The sequence below is a fragment of the Labrus bergylta genome, chromosome 12, assembly GCF_963930695.1.
Source record: "Labrus bergylta chromosome 12, fLabBer1.1, whole genome shotgun sequence".
NCBI classification, from domain to species: domain Eukaryota; kingdom Metazoa; phylum Chordata; class Actinopteri; order Labriformes; family Labridae; genus Labrus; species Labrus bergylta.
This window is the reverse complement of record NC_089206.1, coordinates 9,231,529-9,252,035: the sequence shown is the minus strand read 5'-3', so window position 1 is coordinate 9,252,035 and position 20,507 is coordinate 9,231,529. Positions and strand designations below refer to the sequence as shown.

At 41.3% G+C, this 20,507-nt stretch overlaps 1 protein-coding gene across 5 annotated transcripts in view; it reads left to right on the top strand.

The window, feature by feature from the left end:
• The window catches only part of LOC109985771 (synaptotagmin-2), a 68,056-nt gene that overhangs the window by 40,593 nt on the left and 6,956 nt on the right, over positions 1–20,507 (top strand). For 4 of the 5 annotated variants that reach the window (XM_020636181.3, XM_020636173.3, XM_065960843.1 and 1 more), the window contains 7 exons: positions 9,139–9,354; positions 9,690–9,850; positions 13,978–14,115; positions 15,354–15,521; positions 15,999–16,166; positions 18,027–18,144; positions 18,485–18,618. In XM_020636181.3, the coding sequence (XP_020491837.1) occupies positions 9,159–9,354; positions 9,690–9,850; positions 13,978–14,115; positions 15,354–15,521; positions 15,999–16,166; positions 18,027–18,144; positions 18,485–18,618 (1,083 nt within the window). In that variant the 5' untranslated portion in view covers positions 9,139–9,158. The remainder of the gene's footprint in view (positions 1–9,138; positions 9,355–9,689; positions 9,851–13,977; positions 14,116–15,353; positions 15,522–15,998; positions 16,167–18,026; positions 18,145–18,484; positions 18,619–20,507) is intronic. The other variant, XM_020636197.3, reaches the window with a different exon arrangement.

The window sequence follows — 20,507 nt, the reverse complement described above, 5'->3', positions numbered from 1 at the left end:
TCTGCAGTGCTGCAGAAGCCCTCTCCTCTTCCACATTTTCTGCTCTCGGCTTTACATGCAGATTGGGTCACTATCTGCGTGACAGAATGATTAATCGACCTATCAGGGGACAGGGAAAGGGGCTGTGTGCTGAGAGGGAGAGGGAGGATGTATGGCAACTGGGTGTAAATGATCCCTGCAGCTCCCAAGCTCTGCATTCAAACCCTGGCGCCTCCCACCTCCCTTTATAGCATCCCTCCTGATAATAGCTGAGTCACATTCAGCTGCAGGTGAGAATAAGCATTGTTTTATCTACACGAGCAGGTTTGTAAATGAGCCCCCCCTGGACCACCCTTTTGGGTTCGGCACACAATGAGTTATATGAGGGAGAGGCTCTTCTCTGAGATGATGTGCGAGGCTTTTTGACATCCTTATCTCTGCAGCTGCCCTCAGATGAGCTGTGGCAACCGGCAGGATTTCCTGATGCACTTGCGATTAGTTGACATAAACGTGTAATTGCCCCGTTGACATCTCTGATTGATGGTCACGGTCTTCTCTTGTGGATGCTTGTATTGTGCATGTTTGTATTCAGAGCATTTGTGCAGCCCTGAAGGCTAAACACAGGGGTCTGATACCTTTGTAAACTTCCGCCCTGGATGGTTGCATAAGCAATTCTACTGACCTTTTTTTAGCAGAGGAGCTGCTGAGTGAATGTGTGTAGGTCTTTTGCCCTGTTTTTCTCTATTGCACTTCATTATTTAAAGGTAAGAGGCAGTTTAAGGCCTGTAGGCCTAAGTTAAGGAAGAAACAAAAAGCAATGTTGATGTTTGAATAGCTTTTAAAATAGCAAGATTTGGTACAACTTAAAGCCACCATTAACACTTTGCTAATTAAAGTTTTATGCTAATTGTCCAAAATGAACCCAAACAAAGGGACATACACAACTTGAAAGGCAGGACAGTTGGCAGGGTATTGCTGATAATTAATATCTCTGCCTTGTTAGTTGAATGTAATTGCTTAATTACTGTTTAAGTCACATTGCAACTTCCTGACAGTTGCTTGGCACGTTTCTATCTATGTATTGTGGCAGGAGAATTGAAGGCTCTTGGTTTCGAGTTTCAGAATCTGGCTCTGGCATATGTTTTACACCACGAGCTGGAATTTTGGGTTTGCAAGAGCCCTTTGTCAGGCTCTTGGCTCTCCACCATGAAATGACAAAAGATCGAGTGTTTTTGTAACGACTAAAAGCTACCTTGCAGATATATGTCACGGCCAGCCACTTGGCATTTACAGTGTCTGACTGTGCAAGCCAGCTGAGATGTGTTCAGCTGCAGGACTGTACTCTGACCAACATGCACAAAAGATGAAGAAGCGATAGCCTTGTGCTGAGTGGTTCAGAAGAGCAATGGAAGGGAAATGGAAGAGTACAGGATGCAACTACTCGACCCTTCCTAGCAGTTTCCAGCTAATGTATTTCCATTCGAAAATTTACAGCCATGGAAAAAAACAAGTTACTTGAAAAAGTAATTGCTATTTTCTGACAGATTCGGTCTTTTTCAATAGATCTGTGAACAATATTTTGTTTTTTATTTTAAGGCTCCTGTTAGGAGTTTGCCTCTGTAATGAAGCAGCCTGAAATTTTGACCCATATCTGTACATGACCATCGAAAGCTTAAAAGACAATAATTGACAAGACTGACTATTTCTAAATAACGATTTTTAAACCCTCGAACAGCTCTTGCTGGGTAGGTGTCAGACTAAGTTAGTTACATTGCACTGTTTCCTGCTACAGACTCACAGTAAGTGATATGTTTGGCTGTTAAAAGAGGGGTAGTAGGAGCAGTAACTGTGTCTCTGTTTTCAGGATTACATGTATCAAGCTTTTTTAGAATAACAACACATCTACACACACACACACACACACACACACACACAGAATAAAAGTTTTCTAAAATCTCAATATTTTGATTTCCATTGAGGTAACTGTTTCAACCAGTCAATTAAATTTACAGTAGTACAAAAACATTTGCTGTGATTGTTTCTTTATAATGAATGTTTTCCGCATATATAACTTATTTTGTTCGTCGGTTGGACTCAGGCCAAGCTCCACACAGTGTCTCATCCATCAGTGGTAAATAACAAGCAAAGCAGCCATCAGTATCCCCTCTGTAATCCTATTAAAACTTGGCCAAAAAGAGACCATTATGACTGCGGGAGCCACAAGTCCATTTCAGCAGGGGTAAATTACCATAGAGTAGCAAGAGTTCAGGAACAAAGCTGCACATTATCTCTAATTGAAACAACTCCACCATCTCTGCTGAGCTCTCTGACTGTAGTAATGCTCCGCCTGATGGATCTAATAAAATACCGTGCCCCTTTTTCTCGAAATGTTCCTGTACACATTTTTTAGCTGAAATGGAGTCCAGACGGATCAGAGGTCAGACGTGACTCAGTCGATGTTGAGGCAATATTCTCTTCCCCGTATCTTCAAGTGTGTTTATCATAAATTCAAGATGCATGTCTTTGAACAATTACCCTTTGAATAATATCCTCCATATCTTGGCAAGTCGGCTCACTACCTAAAATAGCTCAGTGGGATCAGATGAAAGAGTCACTCAGCATGAGCAGGAGAAAATAGAGAATTGGAGCACACACACACACACACACACACACACACACACACACACACACACACACACACACACACACACACACACATTCACACACACACACATTCACACACACACACATTCACACACGTGCATTTCCTCAGTAGGAGATAATCTGCCCCGCTGTTTAAGAAATTCCAATTTGCATGCAAGTTGCATCAGCCTAAATCTGAAATTATCCAATTAACAGTCTCCCTACTACTTCTGCTACATTTTTAAATAACCCAACCCAGCCTACAGTAGAAATGATATTACTGAGACTTAGAGGAAATGAAGCTGCACAGGATGCTCAGCTACTTCGGCTGGAGGCCAAGCACTCCACCCACCCACGCATAACCCGTAATGTCACAGATGTCACAGGGCCTCTGTGGGGGCTGAATCATTTCATTGGTGTCATACAATTCTGTCTTTGAGGACTCAGGTCGGCATGTGACGAGCGAACAGACGTTGCTCATTGGTTTCTCTTTGAATTCGGCAACCTTTTCACAGCACCTAATATTCAATACTTAATTTGCCGCCCCACTGCTTCTGACTGTTGCCCCCGAGCTGGAGTCTCATGACCCCGTGACCATTTCTTTTCTGCTTTCACAACAGAAGCCATTTTAAGACGTTTGAAAGGATTTGAAACATGTGCCGCATTTAATAAGAAAATATGGATGGAAATGTAACTCAAAAACACACACACACACACACATATATTTAAAGCAGTTACTGGCAGACAGCTGTGTTAGCTGCGCTACAGGAGAGTTGTAATGGCCACTGGGAAATGAAGGACTTGGCTGCCTGGCTCTGGGTTAATAATTAATTGCTTTTCAGGTTACTTGTTCTCGTGTAATGAAACAGCTGCCTGACTTTAGCCCACTCTCCTTGGGTTGTTTTCTCCTAGATCTGACGTGGGTGCTAATAGGCCCTCCATAAACACAACCATCTCCCCTCGCGAGTTATCTTATCCCCAGGCTGGGCTTTCCTGTCACTTGGGAGAATGTCACACTATGTGGTCAGTAGGTCATCACGCGCATGACGTCAGATCAACTAAGACATTCCCTGGTCATGTGCCTTTATACTATATATGAAAATAAGGAGATGTGGGTTTTTTTGTTGTGGAGTTTACCAGGTGGGAGGTAATTAAGTAAAAGCATTTAGCCTGTAGGCGTCTTTGAGTGTTTCTTAGTGACGCATAGTGCTGATGAAGACAACATGTGAGGCGTATGATTTGATAGTCTTCTAGTGTTCATCGTGTTGTACTCTGAAGAGTGTAAGACATATTTATGTCTTGTACTATTAAGAATCTTAAAACACACAAAGTGAGGCTCATTAAATATACCTCAGGTTACAACCCAGTAGCTTAAGGTGGTTAAGATGCCTGATACAAGTCTTGCTAGGGAACTTTGTTGCATATTGCTTCTCCTTATTTTTTTCCATTTGTTTCTTTTCTGGCAAAAAAGTGCCTTGAATTTATTGTTATTATTTTTTTAAAGGTGCATTTAAATCAAAACCAGATATTCCCTGTATGTAACATTCAGGGTCAAAGTCGTTATGTTCTATGGATTTCTGTTATTTTATCTGCTCTATAAATCCTGAAGAAGACGGTGCAGAGAAGGCAAAGAATGTCATATAATAATACATTAAGCTCTTTACAGTGATGTCCTCTATAATGCAATAACCAACAAAGGTGACATTCATTATGACGCCGTCAGCCACGCTATAGCAAATCTTCTTCTGATGCATCCTTATAATGCAAGAAGTTATTCTTATTCAGACTCTGGTTGTATGTTGTCTGTTATTAAATGTAAAGCTTCTTTATTTCTATAACAGAAGAAGACTAGTTGTGTTTGTTAAAAATGTGTTTTTTTTTCATTTCTTGTGAAATGAAACAAGCACACAGCTCCCCCAGATTCCATACAACCCCTCAAAGTATGACATCATGTTTTCCACAGTTATCATAGCCTTTTCCCTTCCCATATGTTTAGGATGCTATATTTTAATAGACACATGTAACCTTGATGTAACACAGTTTCACTTTTTAATTCTACTGCCGTGTTCATACGTGGGTTTTCTACACGGTATTTGTTTGTGTACTAAAGATAAAAGTGCTTGATCCCCCTCCAACTCAGAGCAGTGTGTTTAGTGATAAGGGCCGGATCATGCCCGTAGCTGCTCTGCTCTGGGCCGTGGAGCAGAGCCATTTTGTTTTCACTAATTCTGATGACTCAAACGCTAACGAAATGAGACGTACATTGGGAGATGGAGCTAAAAACTCCCACACGATTGAGTAATTGAGAATAATACGGAATACGTATTGGATAAGGGGTCTATTTTTAACTTTTTTATTCATCCAGGGAAGGAATCCAACAAAACGGCCGGCTCTGTGCTCACTCGTTAACACAGGTTGTCACCTGGATGCTGCCCAGAAAAACCATAGTCTGATCTGCTCTCAGTGTGGCTCCACTGGAGCAGGTGGAGGTTAAGAGCCTGACTCAAGGGCATCTCAGTGATGTTAATGAGCAAGAGGCATGTGGTGCTCTATTACTTCCTTTCCAAAATGTAATAGTTGCTCCAGAGATTGAATCTCCAACGTGCCGCTTCAAGGAAACATAACTTAATTGTAGATTTTTGCTTAAAGTTTGTTGCTGCTGCATCCATTTATCATTTTAGTAATTTTAGCATAGTCCACGTCTGTTTGATATTTTGCCGTGTCTCTACAGTGGCTTTAGGATTGACTGTTTCTGTTAGCAGGTGAACTGCGTGGGGCCAAACTGAAATATCTCAACAACTGTTTGATGGATTGCCTTGAGTTTTGGTGCATAAATTTGTGTTTCCCACAGGATCAATGAACATCCAATCAAATCAAACTCAAATCAACTTTATTTAAATAGCACTTTAAACACAACATTGATTGATCCAAAGTGCCGAACATTGCAGAAACAAAGCATTAAAAAGTAACAGACAAGAATAACAACAATTAAAAAAAAAAAAAAATGAAAAAACATGCTTTAGGAAAATGTCTTTTTGTCTGATCATTTTTCGAAACCCAAACACTTCTGACTTTTTTACGATGCCCTAGCTTTGCTCTGTCTGTGTTAGCAAATGTGAGCATGCTAACATCAGTTATCATCATGTTAGCCCTGTCATTGGGAGCATGTCAACATGCTGTCATTAGCATTTAGCTCAGGTCACTGCTGTGCTGAGGTGCAGTCTCACAGAGCTGCTAGCATGAAGAGATGCTGCTCTGGGTTAAAACAGCCAGATGGATTATTCAGATCTAGTTGTTATTAAACGGATGAGGTTTATTAGGCTTTCTCATATCTTTCTTAAACCCTACAGTGTTTTTATAGATTAAAGAGGATACATGACATCCGTATTCATTCAAAAAAGAAAATTTGTCATGGAGTGAGTCTCAAAAGCTTCACTTAACTCGGACTAATGGTCATAAAACAGAAACATGCACGTCTGTGTCCTCTCTGTCTCTCTTCACTGTCGCCCTCAAAGTGTGGGAGATAAAACAGCTTGAGCACATATCCATGAATGTTAATTTAACTGGTCGGATGTGAGGGACAAACAGGGTGAAATGAGCTTAAACCACAGATGTAAGTGCATGCTTTTAACACAATATCTAAAGTAATGGACGATACAGAAGAGAAAGTGATTCCTGTGATTGCTGTTTGACTGAGCAACACTCTCATTTTCAAATATGTGATGGGTTATAGGGATTCTGAGTCATTTTCACAATTTTCCCAATAACCTAGTTCCCATCTCAGTATATTATAACAAGACGACGGCTATTCGTGCCTCAGCATACATAAAGGCTGCACCAGTCTTTTCAGAGACGTATATTTTAAGATGTATAAATGGTTCTTGGCCTGTGAATAATATGAGCTTATCCTTCCCGCTGTCAGTCTGAATTTGAATAATTTATACGTGGCAATAAATAGAAGCAGAATCTCAGGCACCGACTGGGAGAAGTGACAGTCGAGAAATGGGAAATTCCTTCTCTTTTTGCCCATATCACCATGACTTTAATAAAATCAACGTCAGAAGTCACCTCTTGTTATGCTTGTCATCTTTCTATGGATCCAGGTCTTGCTCGATCACTCATCACTCTGGCGACAGGCCGCTCTCAGCTGCACTTGTCACAGTGTGACTTCTGGAACCGATAAGAGCTCTGATTGAACATTTGTTTGGCCTGTAGTTACAACAGCCTGTAGATGTTCATTTAGTTTCTTTGGTGAAACACCTCCCCTGGCCAGGCTCTGTTGGCTTGACTACAGGGCAGACACAGGAACAAAACAAATGTGAAATGATAGTTATTTCTTGTGAATATATCTTGGGTAAATGGGCTCAAGTCATTGTCCACTGACCTCATAACACTGTCAGATATTAAGGGAAATGAGAGACTGTGGTGCTGACTGTTATAGTTATTCATTATACAAAATAAAGGTTAGTTACCTCTCAGTAAAAATGGATTGAATGTTAGAAAGCCAAAAGCTTAAGAACTTGGATCAGTTAAGTTGTCATGTGTTTGAAATGTTGTCCCAGTCGTTTTTCACTTGCTGTATTATTTAGTCTTATATTATACACTTCATGACACTGTGGACAATTTGTATCAAATGAAACTCAGTGTAGTTACCTGCCATACGATTTCCGTTTTCATGAATCATAAGGCTCTGTGATTGACTCACACACAGTCACACAGTCCAGGGTGTACCCCGCCCCTCGCCCAATGACAGCTGGGATCAGCTCCAGCTCACCGGCAACCCGAACGGGAAATTGTGGTAAAGATAATGTATGGATGGATTGATTAATCAAAAGATTGTTGTCATTATTTGGATGTGTATTCAAGAGTTATACTGCTGTGTCATACCAATGTGACCTTAATGTAAAGAAGGTAAAATGACCTTTTTCAAGTCTGAGCATCACGAGTCTGGCTCGAGTCATCAAATTCATTTATTTGCACACGGTTGGAATTGCCTTATTGCATTTTTTTTTTCAACCAAACACTTTGTGGGCTTAAGGGTGACACGTGTCAATGATGAGCTTAAATAGATCATTTAATGTTTCACAAGGTGCTTCCAGCTGCCTTTGTTCTTAATTTGTTTTGGCATGGATACTTTTAATTTGATGGACAAAGAGGCCTTTGGCAAAAATATAACTTGACTGTGATGATTATGATTTGATCCTTGGGTATTAAATGTGCTTTTGTTGTTAAACTAAAAAAACATCTAAATGAAATATTTAATGAGTCTTTGCGAAAACAATGTGCACCAACTTGATTTGGAAATTATTTCATTCACATTTATGTAACAGTAACCTTGTGATTGGAGGTTTATTTGGGGGCTTTTTATGCCTTTATATAGAGATAGGACAGTGGATAGAGTCAGAGATTGGAGAGAGAGAGTAGGGAACGACATGGGGGAAAAGGATTTGAACCCATGCCGCTTAAGGACTTTATACCTCCATGTATGGGTCTGAAATAAAGTGTGAAGTAAAGTAAAGTTTGTGAATGAACAGCAGCAATATTTTACTTTTAAATACCTAAAGTTGTACTTTCAAGAAATACTTTTGAATATTTCATAGGGTTGACTCGATGTGAGGGCTGCTTTGTTGTCTTTTTATGATTCTATTTGTCATTTGCATCCATTGAACTCATCAGAAAATCCAGCAGAACCAGTTTCTGTTTGCTTGTCTTACTGTGTTTGCTCTCGCGGCAGATGTAGAAAAAAAAAAAAGGCTCAGGCGTGGATCTTTTGAAAACACTCTTCTCTCTCAATCCTGCAGGAAAAAAACAATTCTTTCCTATCTAGTCTGACATTCACGTTATGCAAGTGTGTTCCTAAATAATATGACATGGCGTTTATTTGTTATTTTATCCAGCTAGATTTTTCTCCCATGCATGCACATTAGTTTGGGTTTTATAGTTTTCCTACAGGACACTTCTACATGTTGGCAGGGATTTAACGACTGATCTTTTAACAACTGGCCCTCTCCACCTGAGAGATAGCAACACTTGTTTCATTATTTGGACATTTTCTGAAGACTGCATGATGTTCAATGAAGAATCATGTCTTTAAACAGCTTGTAGAACATTCTATGCATCGAACCTCATCATCAATCTGTTTAGTGAGACAAGTTGAACCATAGCTGAAAAACATTCCCTCTTCATTTCTCTTCTGCTGAATTAATACATTACTATAAAAGCTAATGTGTTATCACCTTTGTGCATGAATTATTTTGTAAAATACAAAATTTCACAACAAACAGGAACTCTGCATGGGGTTCCTCTGATTTTAAATGTTTCCAAAAATGCGAAAATTGGCTAAATGAGCCCCTCTGACTTGCTACATGGGAATTTTGACATAGTAGTGAAACATAATGGGCATGAGTGGGGGGGGGGGGGGGGGAGACAAGCCAATGATGGTTGGATACTCACATTTCTCCAAGCACTGCCTCTCCTCTCTCTCCTAATGACGATTGTTTTCATTCTGTGTCTCAGGGACTGTGTGTGCAGCCTAAATGACGAAGTGGAACTTGTTCAAGGAACAGACAACGCCCATGGTCGCTGCCAAGCCAACGGGGGCCAGTGCCTTGACTGTGACTCCAGCCCCCGTCGCATTAGTCTCCGCTGATAACTCCACCGAGCCGGTCGACAAGAACGATGCCTTCGATGAGATCAAGAACAAGTTCCTGAATGAAATCGACAAGATCCCACGTGAGTGCCAGACAAAGACCCCGCCGACTTATACTGATGTGACTCTGAGCAATGATTTTTGAATTAGATTCTCTCTTTAGCTTCAGGCATCGGCAGCCTCATAATGTCTTTATTCACTATTGATCACTGGCTGCCCTTCCTAATGGCAAAGAAATCTAATTTACACCCAATCTAATTGCTAACCTAGCACCTCTCACTAAATATGTTTGGCCTAGGACATGACATGAAGAGGGATAAATGATTGCTTGGTCAAATGTCAAAGTATTTGCTTCTTTTTCTTCTCTTTCCATGTGTGGATTTTGGAACCTCTGTGTTGATCTGTATGTCCTCTTCAGTGCCGTCCTGGGCCATCATTGCCATCGCTGTGGTCGCTGCTTTACTCATTCTAACATGCTGCTTCTGCATCATCAAGAAATGCTGCTGCAAGAAGAAGAAGAACAAGAAGGGCAAGAAGGGGAAGGGTGACATGGGAATGAAGAATCTTAAAGGGGGAGAGGTATGTTCCACCGCGGGAGGTTGCATCCCGGCCGAGGGGGAATCTATACACGTACACTGTAGATGAATCAGGAGCCTGATTCTGAGCTTATTATGTAACAGCTGTGGGGCTTACAGTATCACACTGTGCTGAAATACAGAGAAAACATGCATGTAGAGCTACATTTGACTCAGCTAATTATATAACAAACTGTAGTAACACCTTTTTAGTCCACTATGTGTTATATTACATATCATTTCTGTTTACTGTTTAACTCTTTGATGGCTTTCTAACGCCGTTTACTCTCCACAGGTTTTAATAACAGTCTTTACCCGTTCTTTCTTCTCCTTTTATTTCAATTACTTAAAGTATTTGTCATTAATGTTATTGTTGCTCTTTCTCTCGCTAGTGCTTTTTGGGATTTGAGTGGAAAATGACAGGACTCTTATGTCTTCAGCCCAACTATTGTTTCCCCATTCATGAAAGAGTAATTATGAAAATTAGAGGATAGCACAATGCGGTTGTTTCTTCGTCCTATAATTATCATTTTTTCACATACATGACTGATGATTTGACCGAATACAATAAGAAAGCATCTTAAAGTGGAGCTATTTTTAAAACCCAGCCGCCTTGCTGCGCAAGATATGATTGTGCTAATGAGTAGGCCCCTCTATCTGTCATTTTCCTCGCTCCCGTACAGTGTAGCTGACTGCATTTGCTGTGATGACCCTTCTTTTGGTGTCTGCTGTGAGTTCAATCTCTGCCTTTGTCTCTGCTCTCCTCCTTCCTGCTTTGTGTCTTATGTGTGCTCCGTGTATCTTGACTGTGGTGGACTTCTCTGCCTACGGTAGGTCTGACAGCACGCGGTGCCCCTCTCTGGCCGCTCTGTGTAAGCGCAGACCAGGGCGGCGGGGTGGGGGGAGAGGTGGTGGTGGTGGTGGTGATGGTGGTGGTGGTGGATTGTGGGTGGTGGGGCGGGGCTTGAGAGGGGTAGGGTTTTGGATTGCAATGTTGATGACAATGAGTGCTATGGCTTCCTTAGTTTTTTATGCAAGCTTAGGTGCTGCGGGTGCTTGAGGAATCTATGGGAGCGATTAAGCTGCTTCGCAAACCCCACTGAAATGATATGCCGCACCAACTGCTATGTCTTGAAACTCCAGAGTTTGCTATTTGTTTTACAAAAAAAAACAAAAAAAAAAGAACAACAAAGCAGAGATGTGTTTAAGTGTCTATGGTTTGAAATGAACATGAAACTCATCCTATGGTTGAGCCCTTGAATGACGAGTGCACTCAGCAACTCACTAGAGATCACTAACATGCATGTGCAAGGGGTAAGCTGGGTATTTGTCAAATAATAGCTGGAACTTTACCTAACTGAGAGCTTTGAGCATGTTTCCACCGCGACAGGCCTCCATTGTGAAACACAACCAAAACAATTGACATCATGCACACATGTTTTCTCTAAAGGGGATACATTAACTTGGGTTTAAAAGTCATACACCGAGCCATACCGAGACACCCCGTGCAAACACGCTCCAAGTTCCACAACAGATAAAGCTGTTTGTATCTCTTGACAAAGACCAGCATATGCCCTTGCAGTAGGTACCATTGAATGGCCACAACTTGACTTGAGAGTAACTTTCCTGGATGACCCATGCTGCTGACATACTAGGTGACAGTCATTGACGCCCTCTCCTCCTTGAAGCACTCGGGTCTCACTGAGGAGAAATGGTGGGCCAGAATGTTTGCCTACGTTTGCAGTCTCCATAAATCCAAAGTTAAACCAACAATAAATTGGCTTTATTTTTATTTTTTTACACGTATTTTGCTGAACAATACATTGGTCCTGAGGGCACAGTTCAGCCCACTGAGTTGAGCAAAGGGCAACGCATTCAGACACACCAGGTCTTTATCTTTGAACCCCCCCCCCACTGGAAGTTTGAGAACATCTAGACATTTCCAATTTAGCATGACCCCTCCATGGATGTGTACATTTCACTCAGAAAATCTGTAAAGACATTTTTGTTAGTTCACAAAAAAATGTGTCCCAGAGGTTTAAAAGACTTTTAGGTAAGGTGATACATTTACATTTTCCATCAGTAAGAAACTCGGACCCTGCATTGTGTGGCCTGGCATGCGTGAATGAAAAGCATTTAGCACAACAAAGATAGAGAATGCCACATGTACTGTAAGGATATTGTGTGAGAATGTGAGACAGTTTGAGTGCGATTTTAAGCATGCATGAGAGCCTGCATGGAAGAAAATGTGTGTGCGAGTACATGCGGGGGTGTGCAGTACAGTATGGTGTGTGATGGGTGTGATAGTGTGTATTATCTGTGTGTGTGTGTGTCTGTGTGTGTGTGTGTGTGTGCCTTGTTCCTCTTCCAGCTCATCAGTGAGTAGCTGGACCCTCCAGTCTTACGAAGACATCAGTGTTTTTTCAAGAAGACAGCCATAGGAAAGTAGGCCATACTAAGATATTATCCAGCTTTGTATGACGTCCAGAATGAAAGTTTTGCTTTAATATTCATATCAGAGCAAAGTGCTCTCGATCCCCTTAGACGTCTCCTCCTCTAGCGGCACCAAAAGACTGAAGAGTCATCGGGTGTGATGGTAAAGAAAGATGGCCGATAGCAGACCACTTGATTTATCTTCTTCGTGCAGAACACATTTTCAGGAGCAGTTAGCCATCTGTAAACCGATGGATTTTGTTCTAAGGTAGAAAAAGAGGGGCAGTAGTTTGCCTGAGAGTATGAGTGTGGAATAAACCATTAAATAAAACCGTTATTCAGTTAGCTTCAGCAATGAGGCCAGCAGACTAATCCTGGCAAAATCCCATCAGCTATACTAGTGTAAACACATTAATGAGACTTTGGGATGTCAGGAGGAGATAAAAAGGCAAACACTTGTATTGTCTGGCTTGAAGTAGACCAGTTTTTTCGAGCAGCTTACACATCAGTGTGAGGATTTTCAGCTGCAGTTTTAGCCAGTTGGAGAGTAAAGTGTCAGGAATCACTGCGTCGGTGGTTTGATCAAATCACATCCCCTCTCTGTAGCTGCGTCCTTCAGTACGTCTCAGTAAGGAACGCTCTGCTGCTTGCGACAGCCCAGTACTTGAAATCCTGCACACAAGGTGGAGAAAACGACAAGAACACCTTGCATTATAGCGCAGTGCGTTGCGATGTCTCTGCAAAGCATACCAGTCGGAACGGTCCACTTCCTCTTCAAAATGAGAGAACTTTGCTGTGTTTTTCTGAGAATATAACCCATAATATCCCTCAGCCTGTTCACTTGTCACATTGGCTCATCTTTGCTGATACAGCTCTCTGCTGTGTGGGATATGCCGTCACGATTTTTTAGACTTTTTTTTTCTAACCAACTTAACATGACTCACTTGGGATTAGTCATATCTGGGATTTGTGTAGTTGCCTGTGTTGTTGCTTGTGTAACTGCATTGCAGTCCCCTCAAAGTTGAAATCCCTTTTTTTCCTGTTATGCTCCAAGTACTTTATCCATCCCCTGTAATATAACAATTACAGGCACCTACACAAGCCCCATATATTGATGTGCAAAAAATACAAAACAGTTAGCTGTAATGATGTAATAAAGGTCTCAGAATCACAGGTTTTATTTTTTTACCAGTCAGAAGAGCTTCCAGAGGTTTCTGCATGGCTTTTGTATTAGATTGCAATATACTGTAAGGTGATCTTGTTTTTCTGTCCACCCCTTGTGTTTTGACCGTTTTTTTATTCTCTTGTTTCTCACTTTTTCCTCACTCTTTCTTTCTGTCTCTCTCCACTCTTTGCACAATAAACTATTCTAACAGTTCTTCAGCATGTTGTAGTCAAAGAGAAAACCCCCCTCTGTGTAAGGCAGATTTGAATACACGTGTCAAACTTAATTAAGTAAAGGAAAACAGCAAATGGTGTCACCCAAGAAATAGTGAAATCAAGTCAGGTTGCAACCGTGGTCATCGATGAGCAGATTGCACTAGTAGCGCCGGGGTGAGAGGGGGTAAGTGGCAGGTAGGTGCTGTGACTAAACCGACTGCTGATGCCCTGGGTTTAGAGTTCAGCACAGCCACCAGCTCACACACGTCCTCTTACGCCTTCTCCTGCCGCCTGCCTCCCTTTTTTGTGCCCCTGCAGAAACAACAGGATGACGATGACGAAGAAGACGACGTGGAACCCGGACTGACCGGAGACGAGAAAGAGGAAGAAGTGAAGGAGAAAGAGAAGCTCGGGAAGCTGCAGTACTCCATTGACTATGACTTCCAGGAGAACAAGGCAAGCCCTTTAAAGATTTGACATTAGTTTAGAACTACTAGCTTAACGTCATTTTGCAGCAGCTTGCAAGTATAGTTCACATACATCCATATTTGCAAAGAAGCTGAAGTAGTTTACAGACTTCTTGCTTTTTTTGTTTGTTGTTAATCTCTGAAAACACTACAAATGGAAACTGGGTCATATTGGATAAACCCTAATAGGTGACAGTTTCTTTGTGGTTTTAGTTGTGGTCATGTAGTAGAGAATTCAGATGTGTTGAAAACAAAAACAGAAAAAATTGCAGCTCTGTCCGTGTTAAACAGGATTGATTAGTTTGGAATCTGCTTTTAATAACTTAAAACTGGTGGCGCACTAGTGGCGCCTGCCCAATGTATGGAGGCTATAGTCTTCCAAGCGGGCGGCCCAGGTTCGAATCCCGCCTGTAGCTCTTTTCCCGCATGTCATTCCCCACTCTCTCTCTCTGACTTCCTAACTCTATCCACTCTCATATCTCTCCATTAAAGGCACAAAAAGCCCCCCCCCAAAAAAACAAAAAAAAACAAAAAAAAAACTTAAAACTGAAATTTCAACCCTAAACTTGTTGGCGTAAAAGTGTGGATTGAACTATTTACATTGTTGTTTACTATTCTAGCAGTGACAACTTGAGTCCTTGTTTCTGGAAGGCAGGCGTTTGACAAGTGGACTCATTATACAAAACCAGAGATGTTATTGACCGTACTTACATGGCAATCAGTTTCCTCTGAAATCATGTTGAGGGTTTGAGAGCTCAAAGCTGGGCTGCACCAACAAGCTGTGCACAAAGTGGTTCTAGTGGCTTGATAATAATGCTTAAGACATGAACACAAAGAAAACAGAGGCATTAGCGCGTATTGTGATTCATTCATTGACAATTTAAACCTATTTTTATAATTAGTATGAACTCCTTTTCTATGCAGCTTTAGTTCACCAAACAGTAGATTTGGCATAATTCATAGTTACTGGTTGCATACAACACTAGAGTAGCTCCACTAACACTTTCAGCATCACACACTACACTTTATGATTTATGATAAAGGCCTATTCGGCAGACCAGGAGGTAGAGAAGTGCACTACCACCCCATATCTATGCTACAGATTTCACCTGATAACAGCTGTTAAAAGGTCTGATAAGACCTGAAATCTGTTGAGGGATTGCAGTACCCGAGCTGGAGAAACTCTCACTATTTAATCTCGTACTGCCTCTCTGCTCTCTCCCCCAGCTGACTGTGGGGATCCTGCAAGCAGCTGACCTCCTCTCCATGGACAGCGGCGGCACCTCTGACCCCTACGTCAAGGTCTTTGTCCTCCCAGACAAGAAGAAGAAGTACGACACAAAGGTCCACAAGAAAACTCTGAATCCTGTCTTCAACGAGACCTTTACCTTCAAGGTAAGCCGGAACAACTCTCAGACACCCTTTAGTTATTACTTATTAAAATAACATGCACGTCATGCTGTTTGATTTGTAGACGGGCTCGTTAAGAGGGTGAAACGTTCCCCTCTTGTCTTTTGTCTCGCCTGAGATTCTTGTATCTTTTTCACACAGTCTTCAGTCCAGCAGAGATAAAAAGGAGCAGACATATTGAAGGTGTCTGACAAGGAGAAAGTGGTAGAGAATCAAATTAAAGGAGAGGGCCACCTCTGGTGCACCACGCCTGCTGACACAGCTCTATAAAACACAATTCAAACAGATTTCCCTGCTCAAAGTCAGGCTCGTTCTGCTGAAGCTGCATGCTTAAGCTTCAGGCCAAAGTCACAACCTGCACTACTGTGTTCTTTGACATGAGTTGTGCTTGAAGTGTTGGATACCGTATGTCACAAAGCCTCCTGCAGATGAGTGAAAGAGGATCCGTTTTCTGTTTTCCAGATCCCGTTCCAAGAGATGGGAGGAAAGACTCTGGTGATGTGCGTGTACGACTTTGATCGCTTCTCTAAACATGACGTCATTGGGGAGATTAAGATACCCATGATGGCTCTTGACCTGGCAAAGCCGGTCGAAGAGTGGAGAGACCTGGACAGCGCCGATCAAGAGGAGGTAAAGAGTCATGCGGCGGAGAGTTGAATTGTTTTTTCCACACTTTTGTTTTCGCTCCATGACTTTTTCTGATGTGGGCTCAGGAGCTGTACTGATGAGGCAAATAACCGTTAAGATATTGATATTTGAGAGTTGTGAATGTATGTAAGGATCCATTATCAACATACTGTACGTATTCTCCCACATCAACACGTATGTATAATTAGAACCAGCTGAAGAGGCTACGTTATATATTTTTACTGCAAAACATTTTCTTGTCACCTGATTCCGCTACTCCCCTCAGCTTTATGGGGCTTCATACTGTAGTGAGTTCCAGATCATTCTTAGCTGTCCATCCTTCAGCTTTACTGCTGTGGTTCAAAATATAATATGAATCAAGCACCAGAGGAGGTTTGTGACCCTGTATAAACCAGCTCTCTCAGATGTGTGTGTCTCTTTAAATGTGTGTCTCTTTAAATGAAATGAGACCCCCCCCTGAGTTTTCCTGGTAGATATCACTCCTTCACTATCGAGAATAAAAATGGTGGACCTGCCCAGGTTTGCTCTAGGCTGGGGGTGGAGTCCGTGGGTGGCGATACGAGGGGAGGGTATTTTCTTTTTACCGGAATCCCACTGTGACATCACAACGAGAGCAAATTTTAAATGGAGCATTTTACCTTGTGTTGTAAGAGTTATGCAGACTACAAACAAAGGGCTGGATGGATTTATTTCACACTTTGTGGGTCAGTAGACTCTCAGGTTACCCAAATATATGTTCAAAAACACCATAAAAGTGGATTTTGCATCCCCTTTAAGCATAAATCTCAAATGCAAAAGGAAGCTTTATTCAGCTTTCCGAAGGTTTTAAATCCACCAACCCTCATTTCCAAACTGGAAACTGTAAGCGACAGTTTTAAAGTAAATGTGTCAGTGTTCTCTGTTTATAAAGGCGACACTTCACAATCTTGAGAATATATTTTTTGGTTATTCTTTTGTCAAAAATATTATATGGTACATAGACTGCAGAAGGCTGCACTTTGCAGAGTTGCATGTTTTCTCTGTACATGTGTGGGTTCTCTCCGGATACTCCGGCTTCCTCCCAAAGTCCAAAGACATGCATGTTAGGTCAATTGTTGACTCTAAATTGCCTGTAGGTGTGAATGTGAGTGTGGCCGGTTGTCCTTCTCTATATGTCAGCCCTGTGACTGACTAGCGAACAGTCCAGGATGTACCCTGCCTCTCACTCAATGACAGCTGGGATCAGCTCCAGCACCACTCCACCCCGAACAGGAAGAAGCAGTATAGATAATGGATGAATGGATAAGACTGTGGAATACTTCGAGTGCAACTTAAAAAGAGAGGTTTTATATAAACTGGAGTACATTTTAAAGAAACTCGGAGCAGAAAACACTTTTCCACAGAGAGCAACCTGACCAGCTGACTAAGCTGATGACATAGAACATAAATAACCAAGGTGTCAACTTTGTCTGTGCACCAGTGTGATTCAGAGGGCTGAAAGAAACACTGTTTTGTGTGTTTCTTACCAAATGCTCTGTATTTGTGCAGCCTGTTATGTGTTTTTTTAATCATTGTGCACCACCTGAATATGAAAAACAGCATGTAATCAATTTAGCCTCCCAAGAGCCATGTACAAAGACATACTGATTCTACAGTTGCCTGCGGGCTCAAATATGTAATTTATTCTCAAAAGATCAACTGTATGTATTTAAGAACGGCTCAGGAATTATTCCTAATGGTGTTTTTGTCTAGAATTAAACTTCAAAGGGGCAGTTTGTATATTAATATGTATTGTGAATAAGAGATAATGATAAACCTCCCTCAGACCTGCCTTAACTTTCTCTCTTTCCCACCTCCTCACAGCCCGAGAAGCTGGGTGACATTTGCATCTCTCTGCGTTACGTCCCCACTGCTGGAAAACTTACCATCTGTATTCTGGAGGCCAAGAACCTGAAGAAAATGGACGTGGGAGGACTGTCAGGTATATAAGCGGAGCTGAGAATGAGATATTACATTTTATTATCACACTCTTATGCCTGACACTGTTTCTTCTGACCTTTCGGTGAGCTTCATGTGAAATGTGGATGCTTGCAGTGGGACTGCGGTGAACAAAGCAGCGTGCCTGTGAGCACAGCCATTAGGTCGGTCCTGCTCTGCTCACGTGCTGACGCTGCAGTGCTTACCATGCACCAGCTCACGCTCCCTCTGGCTTCAGCATGGGCCCCATCTGTTGGTGCATCACAGCATTGCAGCCCCAAACATGCATGTGCGAAGACAATTTCAACAGCCTTGCCGTGATCTTGCCTTCCCTCTGTTTTCAGATCCCTATGTGAAAATTAACCTGCTGCAGAATGGGAAGAGGCTGAAGAAGAAGAAGACAACAGTGAAGAAGAACACTTTGAATCCGTACTACAATGAGTCCTTCAGCTTTGAGATTCCTCTTGAGCAGATGCAGGTATGGTCTTGGATTGTAAAATCCTGTTTAATCCCTTTGAGAGGAAGAAAGAGTACCATGTATTTTAAGAAATAAAACAGTTTTTCTGAAGAAATACAAGTGTATAAAAGCACTGTATCCAATCAAGAAAACAAATGAATAATGACTGCTTAAAGGCTTAAAGGCCTTGTTCAGTTGTAGTATCAACAAAGCAATCAGGCAGGGAAACATTCAATTATGGCAGAGATGTAATTTTATGCACAGAAAAGACTCACAAACACTATTTTAAATCCTTCATTCTAAGTGAACCACACTGACAAAGTTTATACAACAGATGGTCATTTAGACGTAAATCTAAGGGTAATCACTTATTTATGAGCCATTTGCAATCAGTTGTGACCTCATCACTCTCTAATTAGATAATTAGGAAGTGCTTGGGGGGACAATATAGACCGGGGCCGTATTCCGAATTGCCAAGTACATACTCAATCTGTCAGTATGCAGTACGTACTATCTGTGCTGTATACTGTTAGTACCTACTATTCTGTATGCACACACAGTAGGCAGATATTTGTTCCTACTTCTACTGATTCATTCAGTATGGAAGTGTCGTCATTTACGTTTCCCGAACTGGCCGCATCCACCCGTTTTTTTTTTCCGTTTTTTTTTGTTTAGCTTTATTCAAGAAGAGTAATGTGCATATACAGTCAGGTAAACAAAAAACAATATCACAATGTAAATCAAGTAAAAGACAGATTAAATAACTAAATAACATACAGTACATAAGGAAAAGTACAAATGAAAGACAGTAATATACAGTAAAGTAAAATAAACCAATAAAGACACATTTAAATAGTGAAATGATTATTTAAATAGAGAGGGGAAAGGTTTTATAATAATGCAGATATTTGTTATATTTTCTGTTTTTAATTTAAAGTAGTGATTTCAGTCGGGACTTTAAATTAAGATTAAAAATTGATTCAATTAATCCATGCTCGTTTGTTTTGATTTGGAGGTGGACGTGACGTGACGATTTACGTTAAATTTCGCACAGCATTGTGGGTGGTAAAACACAATTCATTTCCTGAAAGCACGCATCCGATCCATACTGCATAAAACCTGGAAGTTAGTATCCATACTGAAATGTTCAGTATACTGAGGTGGACCCAAAAAATGCATACTGAATGACCACGAAAGTTCAGTATACTGAAACTCCGTACTGAAAAGTACGTACTGCCTACTGAACTGTGACAATTCGGAAAGGGCCATGGTCTTCAATTCATGGCCGTTATCACACACAGTTCCCATGCTACTCACATTAACATCACATCAGCAAGTGCGGCCACAATTAAAAAATTAAAAAAAAAAACACAAAATAACTCTCCGAGAACAAGTTGAATTCATTAGCAGCAAAACACACCTGTCCTAAGTTTGATATACACCCAGCTGTTTCGCTGCTACAGTCTCATTTGAGGTGGTCCAACCAGCTGCCAATGTTACTAATGTTTAGCTGGTTTCATGGACATATTTCCATCTGTGCTAATAGTTATGTCAATGCCAGTTTTACCAACATTGGCTTCTCTAATATTTATGAAAACTGAGTAATTGGTTCTTTATGCACTAAAGCTTTTGGGCAAACCGCTATTTATTACTAGCAGATAAAAGCGTCCCTCAATTCAACAGAGAGGTATTCATTGGTTTCCTCTCCTGTGTTGGACTTCCTGCAGTGTTAAGCATACAGTACATCAAACATGAATTAACAAAAACATTTTCAAGAAGGACACTGAACATTTACAGTTTCATATACCAAATTTATCTGAAGTTCCAGTCTCCCTATGTCACATTGTGCACAAAGACAAAGAGGAGGACCCAAGTGCAGGTAACAAAACTACAATACAAAAAGGACAAAA